At 47.1% G+C, this 26696-nt stretch overlaps 1 protein-coding gene across 8 annotated transcripts in view; it reads left to right on the top strand.

Moving 5' to 3' along the window:
* lhx5 (LIM homeobox 5) overlaps positions 1-15747 on the top strand; it is a 38877-nt gene extending 23130 nt beyond the window's left edge. For 5 of the 8 annotated variants that reach the window (XM_089020714.1, XM_089020713.1, XM_089020712.1 and 2 more), the window contains 6 exons: positions 1119-1260; positions 4659-5003; positions 7203-7426; positions 7612-7898; positions 12277-12442; positions 14641-15747. In XM_089020714.1, coding sequence (XP_088876840.1) covers positions 1119-1260; positions 4659-5003; positions 7203-7426; positions 7612-7898; positions 12277-12442; positions 14641-14981 — 1505 coding nt within the window. In that variant the 3' untranslated portion in view covers positions 14982-15747. Of the gene's footprint in view, positions 1-1118; positions 1261-4395; positions 4522-4658; positions 5004-7202; positions 7427-7611; positions 7899-12276; positions 12443-14640 lie in introns of those variants that run through there. The other 3 variants (XM_089020718.1, XM_089020717.1, XM_089020716.1) reach the window with 3 other exon arrangements.
* Positions 15748-26696: the final 10949 nt, after the last annotated feature.

Here is a 26696-nt window from a genome sequence, read left to right as displayed (position 1 = left end):
CGCGAGGCGGCGCCGCGTGATGCCGCTCTCAGAAGGGAAAAGGAGCGCACGTGCAATCTGCGGCCCCCCCTTGCACATTGATGCCTTTTGCGACGAGGTCGGCCGCCTCCGCCGGGGATGGAGGTGAGCGAGCGAGCGAGCGTGAGGAGGAGGAGGTGGCGGCGGCGGGAAGGAGAGAGTCCCTCAGGCGTATCCGGGATCTGATGGCTCCCCTGACAAGCTCCGGTGTAATGGCCTCGCCCCCCCCCCCCCACACCCATCACACAAGCCTTCCCCTCTCCCTCCCTCTCTGAGTGCTGTGAAATTGCCGGCCGGCGCTCTACAGCTGAGGACTCGCAGGAGACAAACGGCCTTTTAATTCAGAGCGCGGAGAGGTGACGGCGAGGGAGGCCCCGGGGGAGGGCTACCAATCAGACATCCATCACGTTAACCTCTCCCTTGGGAACGGCCCCGCCAAAAGAGGTGCCCCCAAAGTGGTCGTCGGCGTGCACGAGCGCAAGCCGTGCACGCCGGCGCCCAACACTGACCTCGGCGGCTCACTCGGGTGACGTGCGGGCAAAAGTTGGACGGCGGGGCCCTTCCCGTTTTTCTTCCCAAAAGCTCATCAAGAGCCGCCTTTTTCCTCCCACAGCCGGCCGCCGCCAGTGGCGTGAATCGCCATCGGTCCGCTTCCAATTTGCCGGACAAAATGTCCAGTCGCCGTCAGGCTTTGTCGACGGCCAAAATATTCATCATCATAATCATAATCATAATAATACATTTCATTCATAAGCACCTTTCAAAACTCTCAAGGACACTTTATAGTCACAGGATATTTTTTCTGTGGGTGAGCAGCGGCAGCCACACGCGCCAAAAAAACTTCCTAACAAATAATATGACAACACAGAGACACATTGATAATTCTTCAGCACTTTCTGTACCCTCTTTGTGGGGGAAATAGCCTTTCGTAGCCAAAACGGCAGGCGTCCGATGGGCGGTGGCAGCGACTTTGCTTTGGTTGGGGCAAAGTGGCCGTGACCCAGCGGCACGCCGTGCATGGTGAAAGGACTTTGTTTTATGCCCACGCGCAATGGCAACAATTGCGACGTTTTTCCTCATCATTTTGCCGTCTTGTGCAGGTGCTTCAAATAAAATGGCGATCGGTGCAGTGAAAGGGAGCCAGGAACGCTCCGAATTGGCCTTCAAATGGTCAGTCGCCACCAAAGTTGCCAAGCCCGCCATACCTCGAAGCTTGCCTCGCTCCCATGTTTCGACCAAGAGGTAAGCAGAGCTGCGATGAGTTTTCTCAAAAGGCTGTCGATCGTCACCTAGCTGTTACTACAAAACGGAATGTCTCCCGAGGGACAGTTTGGCCGACGGGTGTCGTCGACCTAGTCATGCCTCCCCCCCCCCAGCCTCTCACAGTGCCGCCACCACATTTTGTCTCGCGGGGCCACCAAACGCCCGGATGTGAAATTTTTCATGAATTTCTTTATCAAGCCAAACTGTCAGTCAGTCGCAAAGGGAACCGAGGCTCCATTCGCGGCGTTGAAAAGCGGCAACCTTGGTTGACGCGTCCCAGTTTGGTCCAGCTGAGCGCCACAGACAAGAGGCTGGCTCCTTTGACGCCTCGCTCTTTTCCGTTCGGCTCGCTCTGGACTCGTACCGTAGGACAAAAGAGTCAAGAGCACGTTGGTAGATGGACGGCAAACAGGGGATGGGCGAATTTCTGACTTTTTCAGACCAGAATGATCAGATAAAACGAAATATAGATTCTCACTTTTTCGCTGTAAGAAAAAGTGCTGCGGAAAGCGCAATTTTGATTGAATGATACTGACGCCGGTTGGCGGAAAGCGCCATTTTGATTGGATGATCCTGACTTAGGTGCCGTTGCAGTCGAAACAAAAATCTGGTTGAATGGACCGAAGTATTCGCCTTTGTGCAGAGAAAAGGTTCTGCCGTGGTTCTATTTTTTACAATGAAACGATCCCATGGATGAAACAGTCCAATGTCATTGGCACTATATGACAAGCCCCATGCTAACGTTAGCATCAATATACTTCTGCGAGAGGCAGCAGAAAGCAAGCGTGCAAGCCTATGACCATGTGCAGGCTTGCTAGCAGTAACTTTGCGTATGTACCCTGCAAGTTGACTTTTATTCCAATACTTTGGCTAGATTTTTACCAATCACGAAGAACAGAAAACCATTCATATTATTGGTGAGTTATTTTAAATATTACATTCTGACATTTTGTTGAAATCACATTTATATATATATTCCAGTATATATGTGTGTGTGTGTATGCCTCCCCTGCCTTTTTTCCCAGACTTTTTTTCTCATTTGTCATTCTTATCCCTGGAAAAGGCTTCTGTAAAAGCTCGCCAAATGTTCCGAATCTCCGTGCCTAAATGGTGCATGATTCATCACCAGGGCTTGTTTGAAACATCGCCAAGTGAACGAGCCCCCCCCCCAGTGCAAAATCCGCAGAGTAGCCAATTGATGATTTTGATGGGGAATTTTCATCTGGAATGGTGTACTCGCAATCCAAGGCGTGAGGTTCGAGTCTTCCTTTGTCCTTTTGAGTTGGGCGCTGGCCTTGTCACGTTCTGGTTGGTGACCAACGGGTGACGCTGTCGGCCCCGCCTGCACTTGCACAGGTGTTGGTGGTTCCAATCGGTGGCAGTTAAAAGGACTCCCGGCACGACCATTCTCTGTCGGGGGATTGTATGTGGTGCTTCACCCTGTCAGGTTTATTTCATTGTGGCAGATTTTTACTCATGGTCTTCTTTGATACGTTGTACTTTGTTGTTCTGATGACTTTGATGTTTTAGATTTTGTTCCTGCTGACTTTATTTAATACAATTTGTCAATTATACCCTGCTACTCCCATCTTCCTGCTTTTTTGGGAAACACCACCATCACTTTCATCACTTTGCTGCTGTGAAATGTAAATTTCTCCACTGTGAGACTTATAAAGGCATATCCAATCCAATCCAATCACCATCTTGCAAACCGCGACAGTCCTGACGTTGTTTGTCTGCTCTGTAAACGTTGAGATTGGTCTCCTGGACTGGCCGCCGGCCTCTCCCCTTTCATTGATGAAGCCACTGACTAATCCGTGGCATTTCCCTGCAAATAGCATTGTGCATGTGAAAGACCCCTCCCCCCCCATTACCTCCCTTGTGTAATGTCATGCGCTGGCTTTGGCGTTGGTCCTTGTTTGGCAGCTCCCTCGCTGGCATTCACATGCATGTGTGCCCCGTCGTGCAGGTTCTGCGTTTGCCGACCTTCTTCTGTTTGACCTTTAGACTCGTCGTTTGTTCGTCGTCTCCATATTGCAGACGCCGCGGCGTCCGATTGGACGGCTGACCCGCGGTGGCATGACCGAATCTGCATCCACTGCAGTCACTGATGTCCAGCATCAATTCTTCACATTCTCTTTTAACGACAACCCAGCGTAGCTTGCAGGGAGACTTTCAAAGGATGTCAATCACGACAGCGGATGCCCTATTTTTTTCACTTGTCATTTTGCCGTCTGGCACGACACCCCGTCGTCACCAATGTGCCACTTAGCTACCGAACTGGCATCGGTGCACCGCGCACAGCAGGCGTCATTCACGTCCATTTTGGCTGTTGCACGTGCGCAAAATGGGCCTTTGTTTGCATATGGATGACAAATGGCTGGGCTGTTGTGAATGATGGTGGCCTTGGGTATCACCATTGTAAATCAGTCAGATGGTGAATGCAATTCAGAGGTGTCAAACAACAAGAAGAAAAACCTTGCGGTCCACCGGCACCGCGCTCCTGTGCTACCGCGGTGGCCGAGGAAGGTTTCCGAGGTCAATGTTGCGCATCGCTGGAGACGGTGGAGCGGCCTTTCCTTCCATCTGCCGACGGATTCGCCTTTGTCCACTTCCAATGGGCGAGTGCTGCGTGGCGGCGGATGCTGCGCAATCCGGAAAGCCGCCCGACTCGCACGTGTAGATCGGCGACTCCGATGTCATCCTCCACAGGAGCTCGAGGGACTCCTCGGCGGGCTGTGCCGGTAGGAAATAGACGGTGGTGGATAAGCGCACTTTTTTTTATGCTCCTTGGCAACCTGAAACGTTACCAGGGGCAATTTTGACCTTTTTCGTTCTCATCATATTGACATGTGGAAGAATATCGGGGGAGCAGGACAGACAAATTTTGGGCCCAGTCTCGATTCTGCTCATCTTGAAGTCGGCAGAGAAGCCGCAGAGCTGAGTTCGGTATCCGTGACAACCAAAGCCTCGTCGTGATTGGCTCTCCCCTCCAGGGAATTAAGGCTTGCTCAGCCAATCTGTTTGTGCAGCAGAGATGCCGAGGCGGAGGGCTGCCGACGACGTTTTCCACACCGTGATAAGCGGCCACGTTGAGCAAAGGAGCCCGTAAGAGCGCCTGGAACACCCCCCCCCCCCCCTAAAAAAAAATCCAGCCTGCACGAGCACAAGCTTCTTCTGCAGGATTCTCTTCATGTTGTGGTTTTGAACTCGTCAGGTGTGGGCGTCTGAAACAAGCATGTGCGCATTGTGGATATAGCACCCAGAACCCAGCCTGTGTCTGGACCTTTTTGACTTGGCATTATTGTTTTTTTTTTCTTTTGTGTGTGTGTGTGTGTGTGTTTTGTTTTTGTTTTTTGTTTTTTTTTTGGTGACAGCCGGCCCACGAGGCAAGAGAGAGGCGGCGGCAGCGAGCGGGGCGCCGCGGGGTGGGCCGGGGAGAAAGGCTGGAGGATCCCCGAAGCCGTCCGGCGTGGAGAGAGCCGCAGCCAGTCGCCCAGAAGAAGGCGCCGCGGGTGGTCGGCCGCGGGCTCGCAGCGGGCCGCCGTCATGATGGTCCACTGCGCCGGCTGCGAGCGGCCCATCCTGGACCGCTTCCTGCTCAACGTGCTGGACCGGGCATGGCACGCCAAGTGCGTGCAGTGCTGCGAGTGCAGCTGCAAGCTGACCGACAAGTGCTTCTCGCGGGACGGAAAGCTCTTCTGCAAGCTCGACTTCTTCCGGTAAGGCCCAAAACGAACGGGAAAGCGGCGTGGTTTTGCCGTCGTCGCGCGCTCCGCGTTCACTGCCAATTTGCGCTCGCACTCGAAAAAATAGACCACCTATTTCACTTGAATTCATCTGCGAATCAAGAAAAAAGGCGCCTGGTTATATTTTGCTCACTTTTTAACCTGATTCGGGGAGGCGCGTTTTGTTATTTCTTTCAGTCATCGTATTGAAAGCAACCGAAATGCGATCCGTCCTTCAATCCTTTCAGGTCGTCCCAAGAGGCCTCGGCGGCATTGCAGAAAGTGGACATATTAGGCAAATATTCTGCGCTTCCAATAACCCAAACGATTATTTCAAGTCACGTTTTAATTGCCAAAAAAAGAAGACTCGTCGAGTCGTCCGCCGGCTTGAACAAACGCCTCGTCCAAACATATCGAGCGACGAGACGTCAAGGCGACTTGCTGTCGCTTTGCATTGGCGCCGTTGCTATTTTTCAAGCGTACTTTGTCGGACAGGCCAGGAAAAGCCATTTAACAAAAAGAATCCGAGCGAATAGGTTTGTGCGTTGCGATTTGAAAACAGAATGCTTTCGGAACGCGCAGGTAGGCCAGTGGTCGCTTCCGTCGCTCGACGGGCGGCTTCACCAAATCACGCCGATTGCGGCCAAACGCCACATTTGCGTTCTTCTCGGGACCTTCGCTAATTTCGCACGACGGCCGGCACGCGCGCGGTCGCGGGGGCGTCTTCCGACGAGCCCGTCTCGTTGTCCTTTTCGCAACGGCGCGACTCGGCCCCGACGCTTTCGGAAAGTCAGCGAGCGAGGAGGTGACCGGGACCGGCACCGGGACGCCGGTGCCGGTCGACTTACTCGCATGCAAATGAGCGAGCCGATAGCGGGACAAATCTCGCCCATTTGTCCGATTGTTGAGTGGAATGGACACGCATGAGAAAGGCCGAGGCGCGGGGGGGACAGCGGGGCGCGCATTAGTACTAAAACAATAGAGATGGGGCGGGGGCCCGGGGTTGCCCGCCGCTTTCTCCGATTCGCCCCCCGCCCCCACGCACGCACGCGCTCACTCAGGTGGCCCTGAAACAGACGCTTTGTTTCTTTCTTGTTTTCATGCCAGGCGCTGACAAATTTTCTGTGTGTGGCGCGGGGGGGGGGGGGGGCGCTTTCCTTTCCGCACACGTTTTCTATGGATTAAGGGAAGATTTCCACGCCTAAACTACGTCCCACTCCTCATAATCCCGTCTCATATCCTTGCCTACAATGTTCTGATTGTCACTAATGACTTTCTCGCCACGACCAGTCTGCCCCCCTACTGCCAATGTATTATTATTGTTATCGTTATTATTATTCTTTTATTATTTTATGATTAATATCATTTTCTATCTACAAACGTATGTGTATATACACGGAGTGGTAGTCTAATTGTATAGACGCGCATATATATATATATATATATATATATATATATATATATATATATATATATATATATATATATATATATATATATATATATATATATATATAGAGAGAGAGAGAGAGAGAGATGTTCTATGTTCTATATACCGATTGAAAGTAAATTTCACTTTTTACGATATGCTACGATATTTTCACGTAATGGCGCTTAGAAATAAAATGTATTATTATATTATAATTATTATATTAATATTATTATTATTATATTAATATTATTATTATTATTACTGTAACCCTGTTTAGTATTTAGTATTTTTCCCGAGAGCCAATTTCACGTTTGAAGCTTGAGCGCGTTGTGCCGACACAGATAAAAAGAAGAAGCGAAACCCCTTGGGGGGGGGGGGGTCAAACGTGACCTTTCGTGGCGTTTTAATTTGCGTTTCGTCAGGTCCAACAAAAAGCGAACCCCCCCCCCCCCCAATGCGTGTCCCCCGGTTTGTTTTTCGGGTAGGAGAGCACCAAGTCGTTGGCTTGGCTTCGCGGCCTTGCGCGAGCACACTTGAGCCGCCGCGGATTGGACGGCACGGAGCTTTCTTTGCGATGTTTTCTCGGAGGGCGGGGGGCTCGGCCCTTTCCCCTTCTGGCTCCCCCCCCCCCCCCCCCCCAACCGGACTATACGGCGGTGACGTTGATTCCGAACGCGGACTTTACGGCGTCGGCTCTGTTGTCGCCAACCTTGTTTTCTGTCGGCGCGCTCACGCTCACGCTCACGCTCACGCTCACGCAGGCGCTTCGGGACCAAGTGCGCCGGCTGCCTGCAGGGCATCTCGCCCAGCGACCTGGTGCGCAAGGCGCGGAGCAAGGTGTTCCACCTCAACTGCTTCACGTGCATGGTGTGCCACAAGCAGCTGTCCACTGGCGAGGAGCTTTACGTCATCGACGAGAACAAGTTCGTGTGCAAGGACGACTACCTGAGCTCGGCCACCATCAAGGAAGTCAGCCTCAACTCGGGTACGAGAGAGAGAGAGAGAGAGAGAGAGAGAGAGAGAGAGAGAGAGAGAGAGAGAGAGAGAGAGAGAGAGAGAGAGAGCGTCCCCCGCCGATGCTCAACGGCGGTTTGATTTGGAGGTGGCGGGAGATTCCTGAAAAGTCGAATGAACGTCGCCTTGACGATTGTGTCTCTGTGCCGGCCGCAGTGTCGTCGTGCACGGATCGCAGCCTGTCGCCGGACGCGCAGGACGGCGGCGGCGGCCTGCGCGACGAGCTGAAGGAGGCGGACAACTGCACGTCGTCGGACAAGGAGGGCAACAACATCGAGAACGAGGAGCAGAACTCGGGCGCCAAGCGGCGCGGCCCGCGCACCACCATCAAGGCCAAGCAGCTGGAGACCCTCAAGGCCGCTTTCGTGGCCACGCCCAAGCCCACGCGTCACATCCGGGAACAGCTGGCGCAGGAGACCGGCCTGAACATGCGCGTCATTCAGGTAGGCGCCGAAGGCCGACGAAAAACGCGTCGCGGCGTCCGCCTCCTCGCGCCCAAACTCGCTCTGTGGTTTCCGCCCTCGTCTTCTCTGCTTGCTTGGCCGCTCCTTTCATTTTTCTGCCCTCGCGACTCGATGCACCCCCGAATCCATTCCATTTTTGACGACTCGGGATCGTTTCTCGACACGTATTGCTTTCAAGACGGTTACTCCAACAATTAGGGAATGGCTACCTGTACCCATGCACATACTACCAAATACTATGTCATCATTTCGTTGACATTTGTTTTCTCTCTCCCAGTCATGCACGATGTTTCCAATGTGCGCATAGTTTCATTATTTGCCGTTCGGCCGAGCCCCATTTCTTCATCGGATTATGTGATGATTCCAAATGGTTTTTATTATTATTATTATTATTTCATCATCATCATCGTTGTTGTATCATTATTATCAAGGCACCTTAATTTTCCATTGAGTGTTTTGCCATTTTTCCCGCACGCTCTCCTCACCGAGAACTCGTCCCTCCTGCGTTTTAAGAAGACTTTCTAAAGGCTGAAATTGTCCCAAACGTGGTCGACACTCAAGCAGCGAGGTCGCTCGAGGAAAGGGGAAGCGCCTTGCAGCGTCCTTTCAAAGAGAAACGACACATTTGCTTATAATAATAATCATAATAATAATAATAATAATAATAATAATCATAATAATCATAGTCATAATAATCATAATAATAATCATCATCATCATAATAATAATCATAATAATAATCATAATAATAATAATAACAATAATAATCCATTTTATTTCTAAGCGCTTTTCAAAAGTGTTTCGCCTCGATATTTCTGGCCCAAGTCACGTTTTGGTTGTTTTTTTGGCCACCTAGCACACGAGGGTGGAAAGTGTGACATTTGGCAGGATGCTCTGAAAGAAATAGAAAGAACCCGTTTTCTGTTTGGACGTGGTATCCTTCCGTGAGAAAAAAAAACAATCAAATAATAATAATAATAATAATAATAATAATCAAATCATCATAATGATCAAATAATCAAATCCCAACGTTTAATCAACCAAGCTTGCGAATCCCATAAACATGATCTGCTATGATATTTGATTCTTATTCTTATTCTTATTCTTATTCTTATTCTTATTCTTATTCTTATTCTTATTTTTATTCTTATTCTTACATTCTTCTTCTTCTTCTTCTATTCTTCTTCTTATTATTATTCTTGTTCTTGTTCTTATTCTTCTATTCTTATTCTTCTTCTTATTCTTATTCTTCTTCTTCTTCTTCTTCTTCTTCTTCTTCTTCTTCTTATTATTATTATTATTATTATTGTTATTGTTATTGTTATTATTCGACTGTAATGTCGATGCGAGCTTTGGGCAGGAACAAATGTGACGCCATCACGAAGCCGGAAAAAAATGCCCTTTGAAGACGCAGTCTTGTAATTGTTGTTGGAATTGGAGCAAAGTCTGTTATTTTCTTTCTTTTATTCTTCCTCGATTTGACGTGGTTCTTTTTTACACCGTTGCCGTTTGGATCAAGCAAGTCCCGAATGGCTTGAAAAGGAGGGCGGCCAAATGTCCCCGCGGACCCGCCCGACTTCTCGAACGGCGCACTCGCCTTTCGCCCGTCTCCCCGACGACGTCGTCCAATACTTTGGTTTGCCTACCAGCAAATCCAAGAAGCGATTTTTGACCTTTGCCATGCGCATTTATTTAGTCGTTCCTTCTTCCGTCTTTGTGCCCGCCCGCCCGCAGGCATCCCATTTCGTCGTTGGCTCGTCCCCCCGCCCTCGCCCCAATTAACGTCGACGCACCGGGCGAGACAAACACACACACACACACACACACACACACACACACACACACACACACACACACACACACACACACACACACACACAATGGCGAGACAACACGCGCGATCCCCCCGCCCTCCCCCCGCGCGTTTGTTTCAGTCGCACAGCCGTGAAATTAGTCGTAGGTGGCGGTCTTGTTTTAGCCGAGGGCCACCGCGAGCGCGCCGGAACTCTTCCCGCGCGGCTCGCACGCGCGTTTTCGCGCACGCGGAGGCAGCCGCTCAGTGCCTGGGCGTGCACAATGTCACCGTGATTAGCGCCATCTCTGCCAAGTGTGATGCGGCTTTTTGTGCGCTGGCTGTGATTAGCGCCGATTTCACAGATTTACATATGGCCCCCACCAGCCCTTTTCCCACCTCTGTGCTGTCTGTCTGCTCGTGTGTGTGTGTGTGTGTGTGCGTGTGTGTGTGTGTGTGTGTGTGCGTGTGTGTGTGTGCGCGTGTGTGTGTGTGTGTATTTAGCACACACACACACACACACACACAAAACACTGGCATGCCAAAACGCGTGTTTTGCGCTTGTGCATCTCCATCCAGCCTTCGTCGCTCACGCATCCATCATTGTGTTTTGCGCTAAGCATGCAACGCAGGCCTGAGCTCGCACAAGCCAAACCGGGGACTGCGTTAAGGTGTCTTGTGGAATCGCAAGGGCGCGCGCACGCGTCATCTGCGTCTCTGGAGGGGAGCGAGAGCATTTCCATCAAAACGTGGCCATGCAACACCTCGCCGATTGTTCTCAGTAAGCGGGTGTTGCCCGCGCGCTCGCGTTTGGTCAGCCCGCGTGACCCCGCAGCTCCGCCCGAACCAAGACGCCGTTTCCCGCTCGCGTTGTCCGCCAGACGCGTTCGTGGGCTGAATTGTTGTTTTCCGTTTAAAACGGAACGCGCGGACTCCAGGAGGAGACGCGCCGTGACGTCATCAGCAACTCCATTTTGGCGAGGAAGTCGGTGCCGTCTCCGCGCCTGCTCCATACATTTGCGTCGCGCCGTCAAGCCGCAACGCATACCTGTCAACCTCAGCGAATAGCCGCCCTTAGAAACGATTGCAATTTCCCGTATAAAAGTTGTAGTACGCCGTACATTATTTGAAATAATAAGAAAACGCTAACACGAGCGGAGATGCTTTTTAGCGCGCATGCGCACATTATGCTTTCAATCGACCGTACGCAGCGATAAAAATATGGACATATGATCGAGTATTACTTTTGTTCCGCTTAATAATGATTGTATTCATGACAATTACCCTTATTAAACGATAATAAACTTTACAAACACAAGCCGACACATAAGTATTTACTTATAGCAAGATTAAAAACAGATATAGAATAAAAACAAAGGTAATTTGTTGACATTATTTTTAAGTGGTTCTTTAGATGGTAAAATCCCCTTGCAGCAACTTTGACGTCCTTTTCAGACGGAACGCAGAACGAAAACTGAGGACCTTTTGTCGCCGATCTTATCCATCACCTTGGAGACTCTCCCATTCTTTTGGGTGGCGACCCAATCCTAGAGTTTTTCTCTTCTTCCATGCTTACTTCTACGTTATAACTTCGTAGTTGATTCCTCGATTGCAACGCAAATGCCGGACTTCAAATACGGAAACGGAAATACAAAAGCAAACGGAAACAATATGACGCGCATGCGCATATCATGCTTCATCGACAAAGACTCGATAACCGCAGACACATTTTTTTTTATCATATACAAGTTGTTATACGGCGTACCAGTGACGTGCGGTGAGGTTCATGGCTGGTGAGGCACTGACGTCATCAATGACGTCACCACTCCTCTCTACTTAGTATTTGAACGGTAAATGTGAAAATTCAGCGATTTTGAAAAAAATCCTAAAACGGTGAAGTTAAATGGACAAGAACTTTAAAGTACAAATCACTAAATACATCTAACTGTTTAATTTATTTTTTCATTTGATATTTCCATGACAGCTTTCCATGATGACAGGTGAGGCACTGTCTCACCTGCCTCCACTGACTGCACGTCACCGTGGCGTACACAATTCAAAATGATAGAAAACCTATAGAATATGGGAAAGACGGATTATAAATTGACCGGCACGGCAACGTTTTCCGCAACCGCAAGCAAATGTCGTTGTAGGTGCATTCGCAGACGCCTTCCTAAGGACGTGGACGCTGCGGCCATATTGGAGGTGACAAATTGTCGAGGCGCTTCCTCCTCGGAGATGCGTCGTCAAGCAAAACATGGCGATTTTTTTCTTTGGATGGTCGGATGCGATCGTGGCTCCCTCCGTTTCCTTCCGTAATTTGCCAAATTTCACACGCCCGGGAGCCACTCGCGATCCGGCCAACCGCCAGTGCATTGAAAAGAATCTCGCTCTTCTTCCGTCAACGGGGAAACGCTCGGCTTCCGCGCGGCTTCACGTTCAAGACGCTTCCCCCCCGGGCGAGCCTCTCACATCTCACCTCGGTTGGCCTTTCGCCGAGCCCGACGGCTGTTTGGCCTAAATTGAGCTGATTTTCGGCGTTTTGATGACTGCGACCGTTTGCAGGTGTGGTTCCAGAACCGGAGGTCCAAGGAGCGCCGAATGAAGCAGCTCAGCGCTTTGGGGGCCCGCAGACACGCCTTCTTTCGGGGCCCCAGGAGGATGAGGACCCTGGGGGGCCGGCTGGAGGACCCGGACATCTTGGGACCCGCCGCCTACGGCTACTACGGCGGTCAGTTCCACTTTCTGTCCAAAAATGCAAACTCGTAGCAGTGACTGAAATAACGTCTGCCCGGACGCCCGGGGCGTGCAACTTTTACGTCGAGCTTACAACATACAAAACGTCTCCGCCCGGGTGGCCGACAACTGCTTCAAGAAAAAAAAAAACGCAAGATTTTTTTTTTTTAAATCAAAGGTTTACTTTATTCAATAAAGCAAACGTTTGAACGAAGATTTCGATATCGGAATAAATGAATACATTATACCGATTTTGAAATCTTCGTTTGGTTTGGAAATTTTGGAATTTTGGTTCGTTTGGCAATTTGCATACTCATCACGGCAGCCAATCAGAAGCCTGCTTCCGCACTTTCCCGAGGGTTATAAGGGTGTGCATTTGTATATCATTTTCCAAAGTAGACGCACAGAACCTCAGCGCTGGAAGAAAGATTCAAAAGAAGCTAACACAATTTATGATGTTGCAAAACGTAAATAGACATTGTCCCGTGACTGTCAAGTGTCCTTGAGAGTTTTGAAAGGCGCTTAGAAATTAAATTTATTATTATTATTAAAAGCATCATGGAAAGAGGAGTTCGCGTGGCTTGTAGCAGACAATGCAACGCAAACATTGCATTATGCAACATGACGAACAATCTATGGGCCAACGACAAACTGGAGCAAATTAATCAGCGAGGGATATTTACCATCAATTAAGCAAGGGAGCATCCTTCATAAAAAAATCCTTAATACTTTGCAACAATGTTTTTTTTGCAATTAGTCGTCTTATTGTGTTTCAAGTTGTGAATAATGGGGCAGGCAACTTTTTGGAGTTGTCTGCCCTGGTGTGCGCTAACTTTTTGTCATGAGTTTTAGACATTGCTCTTAGCCACTGACACACTAAGCCAGTGGTTCTGAACCGGTACCGAACCCCACCAGTTTCATATGTGCATTTACCGAACCCCTCTTGATTGAATAATAAAATGTTTTTTTTTTCAAATTGAAGACATAGATATGTTTTTTTACTGCTACACAAAATGAGCCGTGCATGAGCATCACCTTGTTCAAAGAACAAAACAAACACAATGCATAAACTTTGCTAACAGGTACAAATCCAAGAGAAGGGCGAGTGGCCCTTTCATTGAATCAAGCTCTCTTCACCTTGAAAAAGTGTTGTGTTCTTGTATTCTCCGTCCATCTCCAAGCGGCTTGACAAAGTGTTTCTTTAGTTTTGCTGGTGTTAGACTAGAGTTGCTCAACTTGGTGTTGCAAATCATGCAGGTAGGAAGGACGCTAACTCCAATCACGTTCCGTGATACATGTGAATCCGTGTTGTACATATTCATCCGGCCAATTTCTTCTTTTACCCGACATAGTTAGTATGGATAAAATATATAAACGACAGTCACCCGTTGATTACTGCTAGCTACTGGCTAGCCTGTTCATTCCTTGTGAATGGGCGAAGCCGCAGCAGTCTAGCTGGCCTCTTTTCTTCTCTCTCTGTATTCATTTTTCCGATTTGGTACGCTTCTGACTGTATACTGCCCCCACGATTTCCTGTGGTATTTCTCCGTTTCGTCCGGAGCTCTACCGATTGCTAGACGGACATAATAACGGATAAAATGACCTCTGGGGCCGGACGAAATGTTCCGTTTCCGTAATTCCGTCGGTGGAGGCTCTGCCGAACCCCTGAGATCGACTCACCCAACCCCATCGAACCCAGGTTAAGAACCAGTGCACTAACCCTAAGCCTAACACGGAAGCAGATTTCCAGGCGGAAGGTCCCTCCCTCCGATCTCTCGGCGTCGTGCAGTTGCACCAAAACAACAAAACTAAAAATTCAAACAATGAAAAAAATGAAGTCAAAATACGAGCCCTCTTTAGTCGCCACGGAGAGGATGAACCAGTTTATGAGAATCAGTCTTTTTGTAAACAAAGCCGATAGAAAAGGCTTTTGACGCCGCTCGCTCAGGTGGAACGCCGCTTTTTTTCTCTGGATAAGTCCATCTTGACTTGGAAACGCCACACATGTCCATTTTAGGGAGTGTCATGGAGGACATCCCTGACGTCATCGTCCACAATGGCCTTGAAAGGAACGTCGCGGCCGGCGTTCTGCCATTCTGTAATGTCGGCGCTGACGACATCCTTGACAGCGTCCTCGACAACATCCTCGGCAACGACCTTGATGGGATTGTTGTGGTTTTTTTCCCCCCGCAGAGTACCAAGGGGACTACTACGGACCAGGCAGCAACTACGACTTCTTCACGCACGGCCCCCCGTCCTCGCAGGCCCAGTCGCCCGCCGACTCGCCTTACATCCTGGGCTCGGGGCCCGGGGCCATGGAGGGCCCGGCGCACCTCCCCTCAGACGACCAAAGGTTCACGGACATGATCTCCCACGCCGAGACGCCCAGTCCCGAGCCGGGCTCTCTGCAGCCGGCGGCGGGGGAGGCGTACGGGGCCGGGCCCAGTCCTCCTTTCTCGCTGGCTAGTAATTCCAGCTACAGCGCCCCCATGTCCCACCAAGGCCCCGAGATGGGTGAGGCCGGTGCCTGGTGAAGCCGCCGGCCACCCCGGACGGGCCGACGCTGGCTTTTGACTAACGCCGGACGCCTCAAAGCGCGCCGCGAGCTGTCCCGGAACGCTCCACTCCGGCCATCGGCGACAAAAGGCTTTCCGTCGATTCCATCCATCCTCTGGCCGAGGTACCGCAAAATCACCGTCGACGTGGTAACCCGCTCTGGACTTGGCTTTCCGTCAAATTCACTTTTAGCCTCGGAAAGGCACGCGTCACCCCTTTCAGGCTGCGTTCATGTCGGCAAGCTACTAATTTGGAGCCTCGGAGGCGTAACGCTAAGGCCGGTATCTGTCACCCGCGCAGCTGCCGCCGCCGCTCTTTGAGGTGATAACAGATACCTAAACATCGCTTTCGACATACCTAGAGCGTCGTTTGTTTCAACGCGCACCCCACCTACGACGAGGACAGCCTGACCTCCCCCTCCCTCCCCTTTCCCGCATTCGAAACCTTCCCGACAGTCACCCAGCCGATGCACGGCGGCCAACAAATGTCATGATAAGGATACCAACGGGAAACTGCTGCTACTTGTGGTGGACGGGAATAGAGTTCTGCCACAAATAGCAAACAATTAATTAAATAAGGTGTAAAAAATGATGCCAACACCTCCGGCCCCCATTTATGTTTTGCTCCCCGATTCCTTTCTTAAAGCAAGGAAATTTGAGACCAAAGTGAAAAGGAGCAAATCCATTTTGAAACAATAATATAGTAGGCACACTTTATTAAGTTTATATATATATATATATATATATATATATATATATATATATATATATATATATATATATATATATATATATATATATATATATATATGTATATGTGTGTGTGTACATCATTTCACATCATTGCTCCAAAAATGTGCATTTCTAGCCCAAATGAGCCTAAAATGCAGGCATAATCGACATATACATACGTGTGTGTGTATATATATATATATATATATATATATATACTCGACATATATATGTATGTACATACGTACGTGTATACACACACACACACACATATATATATATATATATATATATATATATATATATATATATATATATATATATATATATATATATATATATATATATATATATATATATATATATATGTATACACGTATGTATATGTCGATTCTGCCTGCATTTTAGGCTCATTTGGGCTAGAAATGCACATTTTTGGAGCAATGATGTGCAACGGAGGAAACCCATGCGGCGGATCATTTGAAGGAATATGCGCCCGCCCCTTTCTACCTTCATGCCACTCCACGAAATGATGATCAGATGTTAAAACAAGAGCGGCTCCACCTTTATTCCCACACGCTCACACACATGTACGCGTGCACACACACATGCACGCGTGCACACACACACACTCAGGCGGCTGCGACCTTCCCTTTGTTCCGCTCCCTTTTTGACAAGACATGTTTTAATGGAAATGATTTTCAAAAGCACACTGAAGCCATAATAGAGAATCTCCTTCAACAGCTGAGGTCTCCTGCCTCTTAAAGGGGGCCAACAAAAGAGGGGCCACGCAACATCTGTGGCGGACCGCACACCGCACCCCTTCAGTGCTGCTCCCCCCCCCCCCCATTTTATCCTACCCCAAGGCAAAGCACAAGCGCCACCTAGTGTGCTTGTTTTCCCATCTGTCTCTCAGCTCCAATGAGCCTTTCCCAGTTCATTCCTTCCGACATCGTTTGGGGAAAGCAACGGTGAAGTCTTTTCTTTACTGGTGGACTCGGATCTCCTTGGAGGTCTACGCGGGCGGGTCGATGGCCGTGCGTGTGCGCGTGTGCATGTTGGATGGCTTGTCTTATTTCTATGTAAATAGCACTGATAATAAAATCTGTCTCTTACTACTTGAAGGGTTTTTCCCCCGCGGGGAGCGGACAAAAAAGACTTCTCGAAAGCATCATTGGCGTTGACAAAACTCCACTGAATGCGTGCTCGTTGTGAACCACCAGGGAACGTCAAGTCTTTCATTGGCCGGACGCTACATTTTTTAGAGGAAATACTTTAATATGTCAGGAAGCCATGTCCACATGCAAAAACAACATGATCAATGACTTCAATGAGTATTGTTATTCGTAAACCACTTTTGTCTTCAGTGAACCGAACGTGGGCTTTATAAACATTGTCGTCGTTTTGCTCAAAGACTCTTTTATCTTCGATGAAGCGAATGTACGTTTGTTTGTTTTTCATGGGCAAATGTTAGTCTTCCAAATTTAGACTTCAAATCTTCCTCAACATTGTTTAAAAACACTTTCGGACACATCTAATATAGGCTCACTGATTCACCTGAACGATGATTTTGATGCATTAAAAATCGCTTCAAAGAAACCCAACAGCAAAGACAAACAGGTTGTTGTGTTATTTAAAGGACAACCGACGCCTCCAGACACATTGTGTCCATAATTTGTAAAATCACTTCAAATGACTTCTCCTGAGCGTATTTTACAAAGATTCCACCGCATATAGCTATATTTTACCTTTTAAGACTCGCGCTGAATATTCAGGAAGTCTTGTTTTTGAGTTGGTGACGAGTCCGTACGTGACGTCACTGAAGGAACGCCCCTGACCGAGAAAGCGACACACAATGCACTTTACGGTACTTTGTTTGGTCTGAAAACTTCGTGTTGATGGCGAAATTAGAAAGAAAACACATCAATAACGCGATGGTGAATCGTTGTGTGTTGCACCAAGACTACTATTTGATATTCGCTGACACAAATTTCCAGCAGAAAAATCAACCCATTTCCAACGGAACTTGGGCGCCATCTTCTGCATTTTCTGTGACTCTACACATCAGTCTTGATCACTCAAAATGACCCGGAAGGACTTCTTGAATCGATTGCAAACATTTATGCTTTCCTCTTCAGGACTATTTGAATCATATTCATAACTAGAGTAACAAGAAAGCATCTTCTCCCAATCTGAAGCCATTGTTTTGATTCTCAAGCAAGGCAAGACGTCTTGGCGTGATGTCACGAACTGGGGGCGGGACTTTCTGAAAATCCTCAATTTGCAGCTCAATTCTTTGCAGTTTTAGCACACTTGAAGTCATTTTTATTGTATGGTAGAATATGTCACCTGCCCTCAGCATACTGAGTCAGTGCAATTTGGAAGCTCTTTTGCGGGGGCTTAAAAATAGTCCAAAATTGCTTGCTCTAAGGGGTTAATGAACACTGTAGTTGAAATTGACTGATGAAAAAGAGTGATTAAGAAAATGCTGCGTTATAATTTCAATCGTGTAATTCATTGCCAAAACGCATTGATTTTCTCCCTTTGTTATTGCCGACCGACTATTTTACTTGCTGTCATTGCCTTTTTATCGAGCATCTTCATCTTTATTAAGCTCATCGAATTGCTTGTTCTGGAGCCACAAGGGGACACAAGCCAGTGTCTTATTGTGCCGGTCCCAAGCCCGGATAAATACAGAGGGTTGTGTCAGGAAGGGCATCCGATGTAAAAGCTTGGCCAAAACAAACATGCAAATCAATCCTCTGAAGATGGAGGACTGATTCGCTGTGGCGACCCCGTCAAGGGAAAAGCCAAAAGGAAAAGAAGAAGAAGTCATTTTTATTGGTGTTTTGCATTTGACTAAAAATATCAGCCTGCGCGTTTTGGGTATTTTAGATGCTATAAAACGTTTTTCTGATGTCAGTTAGGAAACAAAAAAATGGTGTTGGTTGTCCCTTAAAGGACAACCGACGTCACTTTTTTGTTTTGCAGTATGATATTTTTAGTCAAATGCAAAACACCAATAAAAATGACTTAAAGTGTCCAAAATCTGCAAAAAATTGAGCTGCGAATTGGGCATTTTCAGAAAGTCCCGCCCCCCTTTCGTGACGTCACGCCAAGACGTCTTGCATTGCTGCAGAATCAAAACAATGGCTTCAGATTCGGAGAATATGCTTTCTTGTTACACATCCAGTTATGAATATGATTCAAATAGTTCTGGAGAAGAAAGCATTCATGTTTGCAATCGATTAAAGAATTTATTCCATGTCATTTTTAGGCATCCGGGGTGGGAAATGTCGCACCCAAGGGAGGCAGAAAATGGCGACAAAGCCGTGTAGGGAATTACTCAGCCCGTTTCCACAGGCTGATAAATTCCTTCCATGGAGCTTGGTCGCCCTCTTCTGGCGGCTTTTTGGTGCAACGCGAGGTTTTCAGACCAAACAAGTACAGCAAAATACATTGACGTGATGGAAGACTGCTACAATGTGTCTTTTTTTCGGTCAGGGGCGTTCCTTCAGTGACGTCACGTCCGGACTCGTCACCAACTCAAAAACAAGATTTCCTGAATATTCAGCGCGAGTCTTACAACGTAAAATAGAGCTATATGCGGTGGAATCTTTGTAAAATACGCTCAGTAGAAGTCATGTGAAGCCATTTTACAAATTATGGACACAACTTGTCCGGAGACGTCGGTTGTCCCTTAAGACTTTTTTTCTCGGGAAGAAGACAATATGAATTTACATTCATGAAATATTGACACGAATAGGATTTGAATGATGAATATCCGGTTTTAATTCCATCACGTGTTTTTGAAAGTTGAGAGTCCACCTCATCAGCTGCTCCGTGCCAGAGACGTATTCATAGATTTATTGTTTTTTTTTTTTTATCTGCAGTGATGTGAATAGTAAGAATCCAATCACCTTGTTTAATTCCCCAACCCCCACCCACCCATGCAGCGCCCCTTCCTCTTCATTTTCTTGGTGCCTTCCTCATCTCCTCATTCTGGGCCAGGTGGGTGTATGGTGCGGCTTAGGTCCGCACTCATTTTCCACCTGACTGCCTTTAATGTGTTTAATGTAAAGGCTAATGTGAGAGGAGAGACGCACGTGCACACGCGCACACTCACACACAGAAGGCCGACGTAATCTTCAGCATCCAGCCATCCCTTCTCCAGACATTTCTTTCAAGAGGTCTTACCCCCGCCTCCCCCACCAAATTGGATCACTGCCGCTTCCCATAAAGTCAGAATAAAGCAGAAATGCGCGGTCAGGGTGCAGACCATCGCAATGTATGCCATCAGATGATTTTTTTAGGGGGCGGGGGGCATGAACACCCCCAAGCCAGTTTTGCTGATCAACATGATGAGATTTGGGAGGCACGTCTGTAGTGGGTGAGACCAGACCCCAAAAAAAGTCTCAAAAGGCCACATACTCAAAATAGTATGTTGCCATTGGGCTTTGAAAGGGCAATATTTGAGGCCAATTTCAGTCAAACCATGCCCGATGTACAAAGGAAGGTAACCATTGTGCTTTGAGACAACAATTTTAAGGTCATTTCTTCAAACATTGACCGGTCTGTCTCTATATAGGACAAACATTGATGATATTCCATGTTGGTTACTCAACTGACACGGAATAACGACAATGGCTTATGTTTCGATGACTCCATGTTTGTATCCCTTGCTCCAAAGTGACTCACTAGTCCAGGGGTGGGGAAACTTTTTGACTCGCGGGCCACAATGGGTTCTAAAATTTGACAGAGGGGCCGGGCCAGGAGCATTGGGAGGGAGTGTTTGGGCCGGATATACCAAAGCATTAAATGCGGTGTGTGCAAACCTCATAGCACATGCAGAAAGAACACTACAACCCAATTTATTAACTGTCTTTCAAATGTGAAAAATAGCCCTTATCAGTTCATAAATTTGTCTCAAAGAATATGCAAGCTATGGTTTTCACATACTATTTCGGAGATACTGGGAGGAGGAAATGTAACTACAGTGATACCTCGGTTTACGAATCCCTTGGCTTACGAACTTTTCGGTTTACGAATGTTAAATTTCTGAACATTTTACCTTGGCATACGAACTATGTGTCGTTCGCGAACGAGCCCGTTCTTCTCCTAACAAGAAAATGCCAGCCGACTGTTTTTGTTCTCTATTCCCCGCCCCCAGTCTTTGGCTAAAGCCACGTGATTGGTCAAGAATGCAGCAGTGAGGGGGTGGGGGTTACAGACAGAGAGAGAGAGCGAGGCCGTTCTCCAAAAAAGAAAATGGCTTTTTTTTGTCCTCTATTCCCCGCCCCCAGTCTTCGGTTAAAGCCGCGTGATTGGTCAAGAACGCAGCAGTGGGGGGGTTAAACATTAAAGAGACAGGCAGACGACAGAGAGAGAGAGTGATAAAATGGATAGAAAACAGTGAAATGTGGACTTGTTTCAACTTTGATAGTTCAAAAGCAGAGTGTAGACTGCAAGGTTAAAATATCCCATCAATCAGGCTCCACAAATAACCCGCACAAGCAATCTGTACATTTGATGCAAAAAGCTATAGGCGCAGCTCAACAATTCATGAGGAACAAGGTAAAATTATTGCAGAGAAAGCACCGACAAGGTATCATTCCTCAAGATGGTGAAAGAAGAAGGCTACGTTCCTCATCAAGTGTTTAATGCTGAGGAAAGCGGCCACTCCATTCCATCAAGCCATCAATGACCATCACAAAGGTAAATAAAACAACTTTATTATAGAGTACAGTTTATTTCTTTAATTATAATACCATAGCACATTTATTATACATAAAACAAAGTATATTTTTTGCAGTTGTAATACTTATAAAATTAGAAAGTAGAAAATTATGGGGACCTGTGAACGGATTATTGTCATTTTAATGGTTTCCTATGGGAAATTATTTTTGGGGATACACACTTTTCACCTTACACACTGTCTGGGAACCAATTAAGTTTGTAAACAAAGGTATCACTGTCGATTAAAATAACAGACACACTGTGATTCATCAAGATTGCATCTGTTTTTAACAAGTTTCAATCAAAGGTGCAAAGTTAAAGAAATCAACATTAATTGAAAAATGGAATCACTTTCAACATTCAATACATATTATTACACAACGAAATACTCAAGCTCAATGATATCTACTTGAGTTAAACTCCGCAAAATCATGGATGGATTGTCCTAACTTTCATAACTTACTTTCATTCCTTTCATCACTTTGCTGCTGTGAAATGTAAATTTCTCCACTGTGAGACTAATAAAGGCATATCCAATCCAATCTAACCGCACGCTCTACAAACTTGCCAGTGACGCCCTCGCCTTCACGCACAAACAGTACACGTGTATCGTTACCAAGATCCCAAGATGGCGCCTGAGTAGGCAGCCGTCAGCTCTATGTTGCTGTGCGTCGTGTGGAATGGATACGGATTGTTTTTCAGCATTTTTGGACACGACATTCATCAAGGAGGTGACTGTGCTGAGCGGTTGCGCCTTTTCGGCAGCATGGATATGCCAGTACTCTTTTTGAATGGGAGGAATGTCGGAGCCATTCGACTGCCATCGCTGGACACCACAGGGGCCATTGTGCTTTTTTGCACCTGTAATGGGCAGCATCTTCACAGCCCCGCTTTGTTCAGCGGAAAGGTCGGTGCTGTTGGTCAGTCTGCGGTTGGATGGATGCATGGCTTGAGGAGCCCGCCATAAGAAGAAAGGAGCGTCAGCGCAGAGCGCCAATGCGTATGTGGAACTGTCGCGGCTTGGAATTGAAGCAGATTTATGTGGGACAGGAGATGTGAAACAATGTCTTTTCGTCAACGGATGCTACAGCTTCGTGTTTGCTTTCAACATTTAGCTTGTAGTAGACGTGCAAATTCCACGGTGACGTCCCTGATTCACTGCTGAAATGGATGCTTTGATCCTCTCTGATTCACTGCTTCATGTCATCACAAAGAGGGTACAGCAAGTCCTGAAGAATGAATGACTCTGTGTCTTTGTGTTGTCGTATTATTTGTTATTTTTGTTATTTTTTTTCTTTCCCAAGATGGCGGCGCGAGAACGCAGCGGCTCCCCTCTCCCGGCAATTTGGCCTTTTCACGTTTATTATGTTTGTTAAAGTCATTATAAGTGCCTTGCATACTGGGTCCGACAGGACAATAATTTCATCTGTGCTGTATGTCATGCATATTAGCATATTTGACAAGAAAGCTGACTTTGACTTTGACACAGACATAGGCAGCTGACATGTGCATACTCGGCACGGCAGCCAATCAGAAGCCTGCTTCGTGCTTCCGGACTTTTCCGACCGTTATAAGGTCCTGCATTTGCATATCATTTTCCAAAGTAGATGCACAGAACCTGTCATGATCTGGTTGGCGACCAATGGGGGACGCTGTCGGCCCCGCCTGCACCTGCACAGGTGCTGGTCGTCCCGATCAGATTGGCGACCAGCGGGTAGAGACGTCAGCCCTGCCGGCAGCCTCGCAGGTGCTGGTCGTTAAAATCAATGACACTTAAAAGGACACCTGGCACGATCATCCGGTGCCGATTCATTGTTTGTTTGCTGCTTGGTTGCGGCATGCATCGTGTACGTGTTTGTTTAACCTTGGCGGACTTTTACTCTTGGTTTTCTTTTGCGACTTTGTATTTTTTCCATTCAGATCATTTTGATGTTTTACATTTTGTTCCTGCTGACTTTATTTTAATACAATTTGTCAAACAACCTCCTGCTCCCTCCTGCCTGCTTTTTGGGATCCGAACCCGCCATCACCACCTCGCAAACCGTGACAGAACCTCAGCCTCAGAAGAAAGATTCAAAAGAAGCTAACAACATTTATGACGCTACAAAACGTAAACGTACATTATCCCGTGACTTTGAATTGTCCTTGAGAGTTTTGAAAGGCGCTTAGAAAGAAGAGTACACGTGGCTCGTAGCAGACAACGCAACACAAACATTGCATTGTGCACCGTGATGAAGAGTGTATGGACAAACGACAACTGGAGCAAAATCTTCAAGTGATATTTACCATAAATTAAGCAAGGGGGTATTTGTGGTAGGTACATCCTTAATAAAAAAAAATCCTTTATACTTTACGTTTTTTTTTGCGATTCGTCGTCTTATTGTGTTTTAAGTTGTGAAAAATGAGGCACGCAACTTTTCAGTTGTCTGCCCAGGTGTCCGCTAACTTTTTGTCATGAGTTTCAGACACTGTTTTTACAATTATTTGGAGAAATTTGGCGGGCCGGATTAAAAAGCCTAATGGACCGTATGGATGGATGGATGGATGGATTTGCCTTTATTAGTCTCGCAGTGGAGACATTTACATTTCACAGCAGCAAAGTTATGTGGCCCGCAGGCTGTAGTTTGCCCATGTCTGCTGGGGCTCAGTGAACAAACATTGATGATTGATAAATGAAGTGTGTGTGGGGAGGTGCGAGGGAGTCCAGTCGAACACACAAATGCACTCGCACACATGGGAAAGACACTCACTAATCTTCATATCACATTCAGCCAGGAGTGTATGATTATCATGGCGGTGCGCACTCACACACAAAGGTGAGCCCTCACTCTCTACCCCCCCCCCCCCACTCCACATACACACACGCACACACACGCACACACACGCACACACACACACACACACACACACACACACACACACACACACACACACAATTGCCATTACCATCATTATACTTTTGTAATGGATGTGCTTGCAGCCCTGCTACGGGAGAGAAGGCACAAGCAAGAGTTGATGTTATAAATCACTCCACCCTCCATTCTGTACCCGCTACCAAATCACACACGCGCGCGCGCGCACGCACACGCACACACTTCCAATTCCTTTCACCACCTTAGGAGGCATACAGTGAGAGGTGGATGCGAACATATTCGTTTTTAAAAACGATAAATTATTTAAAGTAACACGACTGTGATTGCTAATAAAATAATAAAATACAAATTCCACAGCACGAATTTCAATTCCATACAACACAATACAATACTGACAATAAAAAACTGGACACTTGTAAATATGGGTTGTTGCAATATATCAAATGCATTTCTTGATTCTGCACTATGTACAGTTTTGTTTATGGAACGTTTTTTGCACATCTACATTTGCACAGTTTAGTTGACATTTTTATTTTGTTATGCTTAGAATATCTTCTTTTCTATCCTTTCACCCCTACCCCAACCCCATCCCTTTTCAATTGCTGCTGTGGACTGCAAATTTCCCCATTGCGGGACGAATAAAGGTATTCTGATTCTGATTCTGATTCTGAATACAATTTGTATTGCGCTCTCACAACAGCTGCTGGGGTAACAAATTGCTTGGATTGGATTTGCCTTTATTAGTCTCACAGTGGAGAAATTTACATTTCACAGCAGCAAAGTGATGAAAGGAATGAAAGTAGAAAAACAAAATACATGAGCTGCTGGAAAGGCAGCCACTCTCGCAGCGCCGTCTTGAAGTCAAAATAACAAAAAAAAACTAACAATATGACAAAACAAAGACACAGAGAGACATTCATTCTTCAGGACTTGCTGTACCCTCTTTGTGATGACATGAAGCAGTTCAAGATGAAAGAGGAGAGGATCAAAGCGTCTTTCCACCAGTGGATCAGGGACATCATGGTGGAATGTGCACGTCGACTACAAGCTAAATGTTGAAAGCAAACACGCAGCTGTAGCATCCATTGACGAAAAGAGATTGTCTCACATCTCCTGTCCCACATAAATCTACTTCAATTCCAAGCCGCAACAGTTCCACATACGCATCGGCGCTCTGCGCTGACGCTCCTTTCTTATCGCGGGTTCCTCAAGCCATGCATCCACCCAGCCGCAGACTGCCAACAGCACTGACCTTCCACTGAACAAAGCGGGGCTGTGAAGATGCTGCCCATTACAGGCGCAAAGAAGCACAATGGCCCCTTTGGTGTCCAGCGATGACAGTCGAATGGCAGCGACATTCCTCCCATTCAAAAAGAGTACTGGCATATTCATGCTGCCGAAAAGGCGCAACCGCTCAGCACAGTCTTCTCCTTGATGAATGTCGTGGTCAAAAATGCTGAAAAACAATCGGTATCCGTTCCACACGACGCCCAACAACACAAAGTGACAAAAAAAAAAAAAACACAAAACAAGACAAAAACAACCAAAAAAAGCAAGGCTCATGAGAGCACTTGCTGAGTCTGCCTACTCGGGTGCCATCTTGGACTTGCTTCACAAACCATTTCACTAAAGTAACAAAAAATGAGGAACATTAGAGTACATTCGAGGCACAACTCATATTAGCGGCTTTGGAGAGAAAGTCAGACTGAGATGGTTTGGACATGTCCAGGGGAGAGAGAGCGACTATATCGGGAGAAGGATGCTGAGCCTTGAACTGCCAGGCAGGAGACCGAGAGGAAGACCGAAGAGGAGGTTTATGGATGTGGTCAAAGAGGACATGAAGGTAGCTGGTGTGAGAGAAGAGGATGCACAAAACCGGGATAGATGGAGGACATTGATTCGCTGGGGCGACCCCTGAGAGGAAAAGCCGAAAGGAAAAGAAGAAGAACAAAAAATAAACAACACTTCGTCGCTTTGATTCCAGTGCAATATTTCCACTCCGCACAAAAGATTTACACTCGTGGTGGTTTCGTTAAGGTGCACGACTGTGGCCCACGTCAATTTATGAGATGACGTTTCAGGTCCTCACCGCTTGCAATGCGGCCAAAGAATGTTGTAACAGCGACATCTAGTGGGCACAGCGTGTAGCACGGCTGATGTCGAGGAACGTCGATATTCATAATATAGACTATTATGTACTCCTTCTTCAGTTTTGGCTGAGTGTTCAATTTTCAAACAGACTATTTTATTTAGGCGGTTTTATTATGTTCATCTTACATTTCTGTTTTCAAGTTACGACACCGGCTCCACCCCTTTTAACCCCATACCAAGTGACGTATGGGTGCGTTGCGTA

The sequence above is a fragment of the Hippocampus bargibanti genome, linkage group LG18 (assembly GCF_051943395.1).
Source record: "Hippocampus bargibanti isolate YZ-2025 linkage group LG18, ASM5194339v1, whole genome shotgun sequence".
Lineage (NCBI taxonomy): Eukaryota > Metazoa > Chordata > Actinopteri > Syngnathiformes > Syngnathidae > Hippocampus > Hippocampus bargibanti.
Note: the sequence above shows the minus strand (reverse complement) of the source record. Positions and strands in the feature narration are given on the sequence as shown.